This window comes from Molothrus ater, chromosome 2 (assembly GCF_012460135.2).
Source record: "Molothrus ater isolate BHLD 08-10-18 breed brown headed cowbird chromosome 2, BPBGC_Mater_1.1, whole genome shotgun sequence".
Taxonomy (NCBI): domain Eukaryota; kingdom Metazoa; phylum Chordata; class Aves; order Passeriformes; family Icteridae; genus Molothrus; species Molothrus ater.
This window is the reverse complement of record NC_050479.2, coordinates 115,151,817-115,166,015: the sequence shown is the minus strand read 5'-3', so window position 1 is coordinate 115,166,015 and position 14,199 is coordinate 115,151,817. Positions and strand designations below refer to the sequence as shown.

General features: G+C 51.2%; 1 protein-coding gene across 2 annotated transcripts in view; it reads left to right on the top strand.

Annotated features, from left to right (window-relative positions):
- Positions 1–11,225: 11,225 nt before the first annotated feature.
- The window catches only part of FCHSD2 (FCH and double SH3 domains 2), a 120,596-nt gene continuing 117,622 nt past the window's right edge, over positions 11,226–14,199 (top strand). For both annotated transcript variants that reach the window (XM_036404254.1, XM_036404253.1), the window contains exons 1-2: positions 11,226–11,306; positions 13,614–13,711. In XM_036404254.1, coding sequence (XP_036260147.1) covers positions 11,286–11,306; positions 13,614–13,711 — 119 coding nt within the window. In that variant the 5' untranslated portion in view covers positions 11,226–11,285. The remainder of the gene's footprint in view (positions 11,307–13,613; positions 13,712–14,199) is intronic.

Sequence of the window (14,199 nt, the reverse complement as noted above, 5' to 3'; positions counted from 1 at the left end):
GGGAGCAGGTATTTTCCAAGGGAAGTGGATGGAGATTTCTCTGCAGATAGATAATCACCAGGGAGAGGGATTGCCTCCAGCTCACACAGGAGTGAATCACTCACCTTCCTGTGGCAGGATTGGCACTCCATGGACTTCTCCCTTGTAAAGAAGCTGCTATTTTGGGATACAATGCTACAGTGCTACAATGCTCTGCTTCTTCCCGAGTCCCTCAGGGCCAGCAGTGAGGGCTGGGCCATTCCCAGCACAGGGGTGACCCTCTTCACCACCCTGGCTCTGCGATTCCTGCCCCAACATGGCTATGGAGCCATGGCAGCAGCTGGGAGCAGGGGGAAAAGTGGGCAGCTCTGGCAAGGTGTGACTGTGTTCACAGGGGTCTCAGGTTGAGGGAAGAGACAAGGATCTGAATCCATGTTTCAGAAGGCTGATTTATGATTTTATTATATATATTATATTAAAACTATACTAAAAGAATAGAAGAAAGGATTTCATCAGAAGGCTAGATAAGAATAGAATAGGAAGGAATGAATAACAAAGGCTCTGTCTCGGACTCTCTGTCCGAGCCAGCTGGACTGTGATTGGACATTAATTAGAAACATCCAACATGGGCCAATCACAGATCCACCTGCTGCATTCCACAGCAGCAGATAACCATTGTTTGCATTTTGTTCCTGAGGCCCCTCAGCTTCTCAGGAGGAAAAGTCCTAAGGAAAGGATTTTTCATAAAAGATGTCTGTGACAGCAAGGCTCAGTCCTGGTGCAGGACACAGGGAATGGCTTCCCACTGCCAGAGGGCAGGGATAGATGGGTTATTGGGAAGGATTTTTTCCCTGTAAGAGTGGGGAGGCCCTAGCACAGGGTGCCCAGATAAGCTGTGGCTGCCCCTGGATCCCTGGAAGTGTCCAGGACAGGGCTTGGAGCAGCCTGGGACAGTGGAAGGTGTCCCTGCCTATGGCAGACAGAGGTTAAAGTGAGACAGAGGATACAGGGCAGGATTATGGGACCAGCATCCACAGGAACTGGGGCATGAGCTCTGCACCACATCCAGGCCTCCTCAGAGTAACTGAGGTGGGGGGGTCTCTGCTCCAAGCCTGACCTTCAATGAGGTCAGGTTTTGTCAAGAACAGCCTTGACTGCCTCCAAGGATGGAGATTTTCCTGCTCCCAGTGGGACCTCCCAGCTCCTCCGTCATCCCTGCCTCTCTCAACCAGCCATGCTCCCCAAGCTTGTTCTGCTCCCAAACTCCCTGAGCAATCCCATTCCATCATGCAGGTGGTTACAGGAGTGATGGAGGCTGTTCAAAGAGCTCTTGAGCCCGTCCTGGCCCTCCAGGACTCCCTGGAGCTGTGCAGGAGAGGATCTCCTGCAGTGGGACATGGCATGTCTGGGATCAGCAGCCCACAGCCAGGCACTGGGTTAACCCTTCACATCCCTCCTCCTCCAGCTGCCAGTCACTTCCTGCTGTTGGAGGACAGCACTTAGGCCATGTCCCTGATCCTCTCAGTGACATCCTGATGTCACCTGGTGTCCCTAGATGCCAGTGAGGAGTGAGCAGACCCTTGAGGAGGAGTGGGATGAGGGGATGCCACAGGGGCTGACAAAAACATGGGTAAGGCAAAGGGCTCAGCGAGATCAGAGGCAGGATGGTCCAAGGGACAGCCTACCCCTGGGAAATGCCTTTTGTAAGGGAAGGGGGATGCTCAGAAGACAAAAAATGTTCCCACATCCTGCACTCCCAGGCAGTGCTTCCTTCCCGACCTCAGCTGCCGAATCCGTCTCACCTGGGGCACGGAGGTGCTCTGTGCCAACAAAGTTCACCTGAGCTTGTGCAGCCAGGGAGTTACCTGTCCTGCACACACTGATGTGCACCCCAGGTGCTGTCCCAGGGCTGCCCAGGGCGTTCCCAGCTCCGAGGGTTCCGCGTGGTGCCGCGTTCCAGCCCGAGCTGGGGCACGCCAAGCGTGGCACAGCAGATGACTCAGAGGGCTCTGCAGCACAGCCAGCCCTGCCTGGCACTGCTGGCAGTCTGCAGAATAGCTAATGTGGGCAGCACAGCATGCCTGCCAAGTCAGCAGCAGCACCAAGGGTGGAAAATCCTTATTTTGCACGGTTTAGGTGCATCCAGGGCACGCCCGGGAGATCTGGGGCTTGGTGGCGCAGTTTGGCTCCTGCAAATGCTGGGCAGATCATGGAATCATGGAATGGTTTGGGTGGGAAGGGACATCAAAGATCATCCAGTGCCTCCCCTGCCATGGGCAGGGACACCTTCCACTAGTCCTGGTTGCTCCAAACCCCACCCAACCTGGCCTTGGGCACTTCCAAGGATCCAAGGGCAGCCACAGCTTCTCTGGACACCCTGTGCCAGGGCCTGTCCATCCTCACAGGGAACAAATCCTTCCCAATGTCCCAGTTAACTCTGCTCTCTGGCAGTGGGAAGCCATTCCCTGTGTCCTGTCCCTCCAGGCCTTCTCCAGCTCTCCTGGAGCCCCTTTAGGCACTGGAAGGGGCTCTGAGCTCTCCCCAGAACCTTTTCCTCTCCCCCACCCCCAGCTCTCCCAGTCTGGCTCCAGAGCCCTTCTCCTGAGCTTTCTTAAGCCACACATTCCCAGATAGGCATCTTCTCTCTGTAGGGCCAGTATAAAGCTTAACCAAGCTCATGTTCATGCCTCCAAGTGCTGGGACTTTCCAGATTTAAGATCTGCATTTGTGGATGGGCAAAGCAAGCGGATTAAGTATTTCATGGAGTTCAAAGCCGGCACAAATTCTTGTTTCATTTCCCCTGTGACTCAGAGATGAACACTCACTCCCTGGCACGGCTCTCGTGTTTGCCATTGTTCCCCATCAGCTGTTCCTGGGGAAAAAGAGCCTTTCCCAGGGCAGGAGCAATGCCCTCAAAGCAGGAAAAGCAATTTTGGCTGGAAATTCACAGGTCTTCATAGTGGAGGGGGGCTGGTTTTATGCAGGTGATGTGTAAGCCCAGCTGCCAGCTCAGCTGAGCCCACCTGAGATTATTCAGAATCTGCTGAGTATTTAGATTAAATAATCAGCAGATTCTAAATAATTCTGTGATTCTAAATAATCAGCTGATTATTAAGAATCACAGAATCATTAATGTTGGGAAAGCCCTCTAAGGTCATTGTGCCAACCTTTAACCCTGACCCTCTGTGTTCACCACTAAATTTTGTGCCCTAATTCAGTGCTGATAATCCACTAGGGTTGAACAAACTCATTTTTGGGAGGAACACAGGAGGCTCTTTGCCTTTTGATGAGAAACCAGCACTGAATTTGTACTTGTGAGGGGTTTGTTGCTGCTTTCTGGTGCTCAGGCTGAAAACAGTAATCCAAGCTCATAGGAAACTCAAACCACTCAACAGATCTCCATTTTTTACATTGGGATATTAAATTAGGGGATTAGTTGTTGTTAAAATGCTTTGATTGGTAATTACAGCCATAATGCTCCAGGAGAATAAAAATCTCTGGGGCCCTTTTTTGCTCTTTCACACTTTGGACTTTTCACCTCTCAAAGCCTCATCCTCCAAAATAACATCATTTCACTGGCACAAACAAGCAGCAGAAGAGGCAAACTGGCAGGAGTGGGGTTGATTTCTGTGTCTTTGCTCATTTACAGCAGGGATAAACCATTTCTGCCCTCAGGATGGAGCTCTGTGGTCACCTTGCTTCAGCGAGCAGGATGCTGCAGCCCAGGGCATTATCTCTGGGAAACAGAGAGGAATAGGAATTAAATCAGCTGGAGACACATCAGCACATTGCTCCCACCACTTCTCCTTCATTCAGGAAGTTTTGGTTCCCCTTTGTGTGTGAAGGTCCAGCTCTAAACCCACGTTTCTCCCACGCCCACCCTCTGGAACATGCCAGGCCACGCACAGAATGGGCAAAAAAGTGCTGAAATTGGCTCATGCCACACTTTCAGCTCTGTGTCCAGTTTCACTTCCTTCCTGGCCTTGGCAGAGGATGGGTGACTCCAAGATCTCCATGGCTGGTGTCCTCTAAGGCCACACATTCTTCTCCTTCTGTCTGCATCAAGGAGCTCCCTCCTCATCCTGGTCCAGCCTCCTTCCAAAGGAGATTTCTTGGGAGCTTCCTCTCTGTTTCCTTTAAAGGCACCTAGTGTTAGGGAAGACTTGAAAGAGACACCTTTTGTTTGGAAAGACTGCTGGGAAAAGGGAATCTGTGTAGGATTTTAACCTTTATTCTTCACCATGAATGGCACATGTTTTCCAGAGCAGCTGTGCCTGCCCCTGGATCCTTGGAAGTTTACAAGGCCAGCCAGGTTGGAGCAATTTGGTTTAGTGCAAGGTGTCCCTGCTCATGGCAGGGAGTGGAATTGGATGAGCTTTAAGGTCTTTTCCACAAAGCATTTTGTGATTCCGTGGTTTGAGGCTGCATCCAGATCCCAGGGTTTGCAATTCCCCCTGGCAGAACAAGAGCCAAGCTCCCAGGCCCCAAAGCTGGGAGTGTTTGAGGTTGGAAAGGGCTTTTCTTCAGCTGCTTCTTCCCTGCTTCCCTGGCTGCAGGGAGAGAAGTGGAAAAGGGATTTTTAAGGCTGGCCAGGGTGAATGGAGGTGCCTGCATGAGAAAGCACCCGGAGAAACTCAGTGCCAGGGAGGAGGGGATGGCTGGTGCTGATAACCAGGGCTGGATTGGGATGTGGCCCAGTGAGGAGCACAGGGAAGGAGCCATCCCTGTCCAGCCCAGCAGCTGGGGGCTGATACAGTCCCTGTGCAGCTGAACCCCAGGGAGAGCAGGGCTCTGATAAGGGCAGGGAGCAGCTGGGGCTGGCATCTCCATCCTCCTCCCGCCCTGGAGGTCAGCCAGCTCTTCCCACAGCATTCCTGACCCACACACATCTGCTCTGGATGTGCCCTGTCCTTCCTGACATCCACCATGGATGCAGAAAGCAATCCAGCAATCCCTTTCCCTCTGCTGCTGTAAATAAAGAGGAGGAGGAGGGCTCCCCACATCTTCTGCCAGCCACACAACAGCCTTGAGCCCTGTGAAACTCCTGGTGCCCAAAACTGCTCTCAGACACATTTTTGTAGAAAATTAACTCTCTTCAGGTACTTATTCACTCTCTGTCCAAGACAGAATTTTTCTCAGCTGCTCTGGAGGGATCATAGAATCACAAAATGGGTCATACTGGAAGAGACCTCAGAAATATAAAATTTCTAAGGTTGGGAAGGACCTGCAAGACCATCAAGTCCAGCCATTACCCAGCACCACCATTTTCACCTTTAAACCACATCCCCAAGTGCCACATCTACACATTTCTGAACACTTCCAGGGATCAGGAGCAGCCACAGCTTCTCTGGGCACCCTGTGCCAGGGCCTGCCCACCCTCACAGGGAGGAATTCCTTCCTAAAATCCCATCTAACCCTGCCCTCTGGCAGTGGGAAACAATCCCCCCATGTCCCATGACTACAAGTCTTGTCCAAAGTCCCTCTGGAGCACCCTTGGAGCCCCTCTAGGCACTGGAAGGGGCTCTAAAGTGTCCCTGGAGCCTTCTCCTCTCCAGGCTGAAGGCTGAGGAGACCTTACAGGAGATCCAGTGGAAGGACCCAGGACACTCAGCCCTCCCCATCCGCTGCCCTTCACACGACACCATCCACCTGCAGATAAAAATACCCCAGTGGGAGCAGGCAGGGATGGCCCTGGCTGGGGACAGATAATGCTGGGATCACAGCAATGTGCCCTGGCCAGTTTTGGGTTACACATTAACAGAGAAGGGGACAGAAACGGTGAAGGTGACGCACGACCAGGCAGGGAATTTATAGCAGGACTGCCCACTGGACAGCCTCATCCTGACATGCTCCTGGCAGCAGCAGCTCTCTGGGACCTGCACACACTGAGACTTTTGGGGCCAGAGCCATCTCCAAAAGGCCAGAGCCAATTTGCAGTGCAATTTGTCAGTCTGGCAAACTTGTACTCCCAAGGAAGGTGGGGGAAATCAAATGGGGACTGTAAGAAAGATGGGGACAAACTTTTAAGCAAGGCCTATTGTGATGGTTTTAAACTAAAAGAGAGGAGATTTGGTTTAGATACGAGTTTTTATAATAAGGGTGGGGAGGTTCTGGCACAGGGTGCTCAGAGAAGCTGTGGCTGCCCCTGGATCCCTGGAAGTGTCCAAGCCAGGTTGGATGGGGCTTTATATCAGCAGTTTTATATCATCACATCCATTTCATAGCACCAAGAAGCAACTGGATAGCCTTGGAAACTGGACAGCCCCACTGGGATGGGACAAAGGGCAGACACCGAGTCCTGCTCCAGATGTGTTCACATCTGGTCACATGCAATCTGAGAAAGAGCAGGAAAGCTGCCAGTTCCTGGAGGAAGAGAAACCCCATAAAGCTGCCAAGCGTCCCTGCTCAGAGATATTTACACTTGCAACGTGTTCTCATGGAAATTAATCCCAGGCTCACCCCTGCAGGTATGGTAAACATGAGGAGTGAGGAATGGGGAGAGGCCAGGACAGCAGGGAGAGGGGAACAAAGCTGGTTGGGTGTACCAGCCTTCCCCGAAATGTGGTGGAACAGGCCCAAGCAGGACCTGGCAGGGCTGCTCGGGCTCCCTTCCAGCCTGGCCAGACCTCCAGCCCCCCGCAGCCATCCTGGCTGCCCAAGGATCCTCCCGCCCCACTGGGACCTGGAGGAGGCTGATTCCATCCCCGGGGCTCCCCGACAGCTCCCTCGAGGTTTCCTCAGCCTATTAAATGAAGCAAGGAATTCTGTGCATGGGGGAAAATGCATCGTGCCCTGTGAAACTTATATTCCCCCATCCGTAGAATTCCGTGCTTCCTGCATGCCTTATGAATCTTGCCCTTCCCAACCCATGTGTTCTCTTGCCTCTTTTTCTCTATATTTTAATAGTTCTTGATGTTTTCCTTTCCTGGCAAAAGGCAGTGAGCAATGCCAGCCTCTGAGCTGTCACCTGTCCCCTGGCTGTAGGATCGGTGTGATCCGCATCCCCATGGCACCCCCGCGTGGGGAAAGCCTGGAGGCTCCGGCCCCAGCCTGATGTTTTGCTTTTCATGGAGGGAAGGAAGGAGGGAAGGAAGGCTGGAAACACCTCGTTCCGTGCCACCATGAGCTTTGAAGGCCCTGAAGAAACAGTCAGAATAGAATTGTGGATGTCAGATAATGTCAAACTCAATTTCTGGCTTTACCTGCTCCTGGGAGTGGTCGGGAACATTATGGACATTATGGTTAATTGTTCCAGATAATTTTGTCCTTTCTTTATTTTTTATACTTTTATTCACTTTTTAATTTTCTTTTTTTTTCTTCATTATTTTATTCTTATCTATATATATGATCTTAGATGAATTTTCCAATATAAATGAATTTGATTCTATGTGTGTCTCTCTCAATGCCTCTCTCTATGTGCATGTCTCTCTCAATCATTATATCCATTAAGCTTTTCATTACTTATATATTCATTTAAATATAAAATAAATTCTTAGACATTCATATATATCCACACACAACACAAAGTAAATATTCCTATAAAATAAATTCTTATACATTCATATATATCCACACATGACACAAAATAAATATTCCTATACAAGAGAGCTGGGGAGGGACTTTGGATGAGGGATGGAGCGACAGGACAAGGGGGAATGGCTTCCCACTGCCAGAGGAAATGGATGGGATATTGGGAAGGAATTCCTGGCTATGAGGGTGGGGAGGCCCTGGCACAGGGTGCCCAGAGAAGCTGTGGATCCCTGGAAGTGTCCAAGGCCAGGCTGGACACTGGGGCTTGGAGCAGCCTGGTCTAGTGGAAGGTGTCCCTGCCCATGGGCAGGGGTGGAATGAGATATTTTTAGATTCCTTCCAACGAAACCATTCTGGGATTGTATGACATTCCTAAACATCCATATTTGCTACAATTAAATATCACACATTCCATATTAAAAGCTGACTTCCCTGGAGGAAGCTGCTGTGCTGTCAGACCCCTCCCTCCACAGTCTCTACTGGTGAGCAAACCCTTCTGCCAGGAGCGCTCCTGCCAACCCAGGAGGCAAAATCCGTGTCTGGAGAAGCCGCTGTGCCAAGGCTCCGGCAGCCGGAGCTGCCTCGTGCGTTAATCACGGGCCCAGCGCGAGTTCCAGCTCGCTGGATTCCGCTCGGAAGCGCGTCCTGGCAGCCAAGAACCCTCCAACACATCGTGGTTTTGTGCTTGAAAAGGTTTAAACCCCTGCAGGGATTAAATTCAGGTGTGAAGAATGAACAGGCATCAGCCGCCTGGGAGCCGGGATCCAACGTGTTGCCTTCGCCTGAGGATGGGAATCAAGGGAGCACCATTCCCTAAAGCTCCTCTCCAAATTTTGCTTTCATGGCTAAATTCTTCTTTATTTTTTTTCTTCTGGATGAGGGAATAAGCTGCTGTTTTCAGCTGTGGGTTGTCCCTATCAGCTGGAATTTGGCTCCTGGGGTTTCCAGCCTTGATGTCTCATCTCTGTCAGGGTTCCCTGAGAGATGTGCATTGCTCTGGGGCTGTATTCTGCACCCTCCTTCATACAAAATGAAATAAATGAAATGAAATAGAATGAAATGAAATAGAATGAAATAAAATGAAATAAAAATAAATGAAATTAAATAAAACAAAAATTAAATTAAATGAAACAAGGTAAAATAAAGGTCGATAAAATATAAAATAATAACTGGTCTAGTGGAAGGTGTTTCTTCCCATGGCAGGGGATGGAACTGGATGATCCCTAAGAGTCCCTTCCAACCCAAACCATTCTGGAATTCCATGAGACTCAACTGCCTTCAAGTCCTGCAATAAGAAAGGAGAAATCAAGGGATAAAGGCACAGGATAAGCTGAACTACAATTACACTGTGAAAACAAGTATTTTGATAAAATATACAGCACTTAGACACTTCTACTATTGACTTTTTGATAATCTTTATTTCACATCCTTTTTCTCCCCTATTATCAGCACTATTATTAAGATGTGGAAGAGCCAGGGGCAGCTACAAGAGGCATCTCCATCAGGATTTATCATCCCAGATGCAAAACCCTCCAGGATTCACGTCGAACCTGCAGCACTCCATGAGTCAGGCTTCAGGGAATCTGTGGTCAAACAGATAAAACATAATTATTCATGGAAGAATACAAGCAAATAGTGGAAAAACAACTGCATCATAAGGGAGGATGATCCATCTGCCTGTAGGCCTGGTGCCTAAAATGCTTCTCAGTCCTGCATGCAGAAATCTGGGCACGATTTTTTAAAAACCTGGGCTAGTGGAAGGTGTCCTTGCCCATGGTAGGGGGGTGGAATTGGATGAGCTTTAAGGTCCCTTTTAGCCCAAACCATTCCATGATTCCATGAAGGGCTGCACTTGCAAATCCCATCCCTCTGCAGCCCTAATAGAGAGATGAAATATTTTTTCACAGCATCTGCTGCTGTGCCAGGTCTCGCTAACAATTTCAGGTTTCCCAGGGAGAAAGAGTTAAGACTAATTAGAAGCAATAAATAAACTAGTAGCTGGAGGGGGAAAGCAGAATTCAAGTTGCATTTTAGTTTTAAAGGTGGTTAAAGCATCTTTAAAGGCGAGGGGTCACTTTCTGGGAGCTGGAGCAAAGCAGCTCATCAATAATGAAGGAGCCGGCAATGGAGCAGCAGCAGCACCGCTGGAGCACTTGGGAAAATGCAATGATGGGAATTGCCTGATGCTCTGCAAACTGCCCTGGTAATTTGCTTAAGGGAAGCAGCCAAATGCACGTTAATATTTCAAAGATTTTGTTGCAGCAGAACTAATAAGCAAAGGCCAGGAATTTATTTCAGTGCAGGGGATGGGGGTTAAAACCCCAAAAATGCTTCTGATCAGGAGTGTTTAATTCACACCCAGCAAAACATGATAGGGCTGGGAGCAACACTTCTGCCTCCTGGGCTCTCTGCATCTGCAATGCTCAAGAGTTCAGCTTTGTTTTAGTTTCCTTTGGTCAAAAGCAACCCCCTGCAAAGGCTCACATCCACGTCTCTGCTTCCCAGTGTGCTGCCCTTGGGATGCACCAGGATCTGGGATTCTCCATCAAGGGATTCTCCAGCTGCTGTCAGGGGTGATGCTCCCTCATGTGCTTCAGCTCAAGTCCAGCCCTTGCTGCCCAGCTTTGTTAGGGCAGCCTGGAAAGTGCTGGGGGGAAGGGGATGGCTGCTTTGTGCCGTGGAGCACCCCTGAGTGCCACCAGCTGTGTCCTGCGCCCCAATCCCGGCATGTGGATCCTGCACTGGATGGTGCAGGGAGGGCACTGAACTCCTCTGGGCACACCTCCCTGCACCCCTGAGCACCCCAACAGCATCCCAACCTGTCCCTGTGCACCCCTTCTGTGTGAACCCCTTCAACCCTGTGCACCCCCTTCTGCAAACCCCAAACCTTCCGTGTGCCCCCTTGTTCACTCCCTACACAGCCCTGCACCCTCATTCTGCACCCCATACACGCCCCCATTGTGCACACCTATACAACCACCCACACCCCATTGTGCACACCCCATAGCCCCCCTTACATACCCCATTGTGCACACCTTTGCACACCCATACACACCCCATACAAATCCCATTGTGCAGAGCCCATGCACATCCGATACAGACGCCCATTGTGCACACCCCATTGTGCACACCCGTGCAAACCCTCGCACACCCCACTGTACCCCCACTCTGTCCCCATTGTGTCCCCATTGCGCCCCCTCCCCTCCCTCCCCTCCCCTCCCGCCGCTGCCCCCTGGCGCCCCCCCGCGGCCGCCGCGCGCCCCCGCACCCCCCGCGCGCGCCGGGGGCGTTCCCGCCCCGCCCCTGCCCATGGCGGCCGCCGGGGGCGGCGCAGGCCCCGGGCAGGCCGCTGGGGGGCGCGCGCGGCCGCCGCACGCCTCTCGCTGCGTCGGGATTTTTTTTTTTTCTCTGTTTTTTTTTTCTTTTTCCTTCCTCCTTTTATTTTTTTTTTCTTTCTCTCCCTCCCCACCACGTCTTTTCCCGAAGTCTCTCCCTCCGCCGCCTCGTTTCCCTCGCCGCTCCCCAGCGCCGGGACGCCGCTCCGCTGCCCGTGAGGAAGAGGCGGCCTCCCCCCGCCATCCCTCCCCGCCTCCATCCCTCCCTTCCTTCCCCGCTCCTCCCGCCGACCGGGACTCGCCCCGAACCGGGAGGGAGACGGTCGCTGCCCGCTCCTCCTCCTCCTGCCGCTCCTCCTCCTGCAGCGGGGGCCGCATCCTGCTGCCGGGGGGGAGGGAATTGATGTGGATACCCAGCGCAGCACCACCACCACCACCACCATGCAGCCGCCGCCGAGGAAGGTGCGACCCCCGCCCGGCGCAGGGGGGCTGAGGGCGGAGGGGCCGGGGGCCGGCTGAGGGGGGTTCCGGGGGGCTGGATCTGGGGTGCGGGGGGATGCGGGGGTCCGAGGCCGCGGGGAGGGGGGCGCAGGGTGGGCTGTGCGGTGGGGGAGGCTGCGGGGAGGTTCGGAGAGGGAGCGCGAATGTTGGGAAGGGAGTGGGGGGTGCACGGCGAGCTGGGGGCCGGGGGGGCTTTGGCGAGGGTGGCCCTGCAAGGTGGGTCCTGGGGAGATATCGGGGGGTGCTGGGGACTGGGCACGGAGGGGCGGTGGGGTGCGATGCGATGGGAGGTAGGACAGGGCAGGGATGGGGACGCGGTGGCGAGGATGGAGGTGCAGGGGGGCAGCGCTCCGTCAGGGACCCCCCTCTCCAGCGGGGGCTCTCCAAAGGGGACACGGAGGGCTGGGAAGGGGGGCAGTGGCTGCGGAGGGCTCGGCTGCACGGAGGGGTGGAGGTCGTGCAGCTTGTGGGGTGCTGCCACGGGAAATTTGGGGGCTCTCGCGGCGCGTTGGTGCCAGCAGCGAGGGGTTGGTTGTCTTGGGGAAGAAGGTCACGTCTGGAGTTGATCCAGGGACGCAGCCTGTCCCGGCGTGTGCCAGGAGCACACAGGAGCACACAGGAGTAGGGGCAGCCGGAATTGTGCGGCGTTTTCCCACTCGTTCCCACGTGCGATGGGAACAAGCTGCAGATGCGCCGGGGAGGCTCTTCGGGTGACCCTGCGGTCCGTGGGCATGTGGGGCGCTGCCCACCGGGGGGACTGGTGTGGCAGCGGAGGCAAGCGGGAATGGAAATTTGGGATAAACGCTGTGCCCCGTGTGGCTTGTCTGGCTAGGCAGGTTGGTATCTGCGAGAGCTGGGCTGCCTTCAGCTGCTCCGTGGTGGTTTTTGGGCACGTTCTGGGGGTTGTGCGGAGTGCTCGGGCTGTGCAGAGGATGGAGAGGATGGAGAGGCTGCTCCTGTGCGGGCAGGAGTTCCGTGGGGCTGAGACCTGTGCCTGTTCCATGTCCCGCTTTGGGCTGCTCTGGCTGTGATGGAGATTTTCGATGTGGGATTTCTCCGTGGGGAGAGGATATTGCCCAGTTCTGCACCTGGCAAAGCCCTGCCACAGTGACCAGGAGAGGAGGGAACGTGAGCAGGATTCCCTTGTCATGCCCAGAGCTCCCCAGCAGCCCTGGCAGGCAGCTGCAGTGAAGGTCTCTCATTCCTGCCTCACAGCCTCTTATTTTAGGGGCTGACTCTGCTTTTGTCAAACAAAACCAATTTAATTTCAATTATTTCAGTTTTAATTTATTCATTTTACGTTCATTTGCTTTGCCTGTACTATTTCATTTGAGCTTATTTCCATTACCTGGCTTGTGTCGTGTAGGTTTATTTATTTTGAGTTGGGTTTTTTTTTTATATACAGATAAAACAAAAAATGCTGAAAGTTCACATTAAAAATAGACACTTTTTCTGCTTGAATTCAGGGGCATACATGTGATTTATTTTTCTGGTATCATGTGAAAAACTTGTCTTTATGTGATGTTGTGATTAAAGGGTGCTTGTTGCTGGGGCATGATTTTCAGAGTTAAAATAGGGAAGCTGATAAGATCTAGGGTTTTGGTGGGTTTTTTTTTGCCTGGCTAGTGAAGAAGAGGGAGATGGGTGCCCTCTTCCTCTGTGAATTTCTCTTCCCTCTGCAGTAACAGTTTGGCATTTCTGTCCTCATGAATGCATAATGTGTTCAGAGATATTGGTGATCATTTTTGAGGCCGATATGTGGATTCCCTGTGATCACTAGAGGGCTTAAATACCAAGACCTCTTTTTAAATAAAAAACAAGAACAAAACAATTCCAAGGTTGCCTTCCAAAATCAAATTGGTCCCAGTACCTGGGCCATTGGTGCTCCTTGCCAGGAGCAGGTTCCCAAAGTATTGCAGTTTTGGCTGTGCAGGATCACAAGGCTCAAAGGAAAACTACAACAGTACTAAAAATGTAAATCCGACCTTCTGAAGCCTTTCCCAATTTGTTTGTTTGTTTTCTTGTTGAAATGTGACTTAAACTACAGAAAATATAAGTGGTCCTTGGGTTGGTTTGTTTGTTTCCCTGATGAAATGTGACTTAAACGACAGGAAATATAAGTGGTTTGTTTGTTTCCCTGATGAAATGTGACTTAAACGACACGAAATATAAGTGGTCCTTGGGCTTGTTTGTTTGTTTTCTTGTTGAAATGTGATTTGAACTGTAGAAAATATAAATGGTCCTTGGGTTTGTTTGGGTTTTTTATAGGTGAAAGTTACACAAGAGCTGAAAAACATTCAGGTTGAGCAGATGACAAAACTTCAGGCCAAGCATCAGGCAGAATGTGACCTACTGGAAGATATCAGGTAAGGCTACAGAAAATGTTACCAAAATTCCTTTAAGGTCCAGTTTTTGGAAGAACATTTGAGTTACAAAATTCAGGAACTGACGATGGAATTTCCTCTTTGGATTTCCTGCTTTTAGGCTGTTAAAGTTTTGACACAGCTGGAAATTATAACTGGAGCTAACACAATACAAACCCTTTTTTTCTTCTTTTCAATGGGGGAAATGTTAAAAGAAACTCACAAACAACATCCAAAAAGCATTGGTCTTTTCAGCAATATTTATTTACATAATATACTGAGACTTTGATTTACCAGTTGTAAAAGGCTGCTAAAATTACTAAAATATTTTAAAGGCACTGATGATTTATGTCTCTCTAGAGATAGCTTTGAAAAGCACTTTCAAGCAGATTGCATTTTTTTAGCAGAAAGTTACAAGAAGATATCTGCATTTATAATTTAAAACTCTGCATGAGTTCAAAACAATAGAGAAAATCCACACAACATCAGTT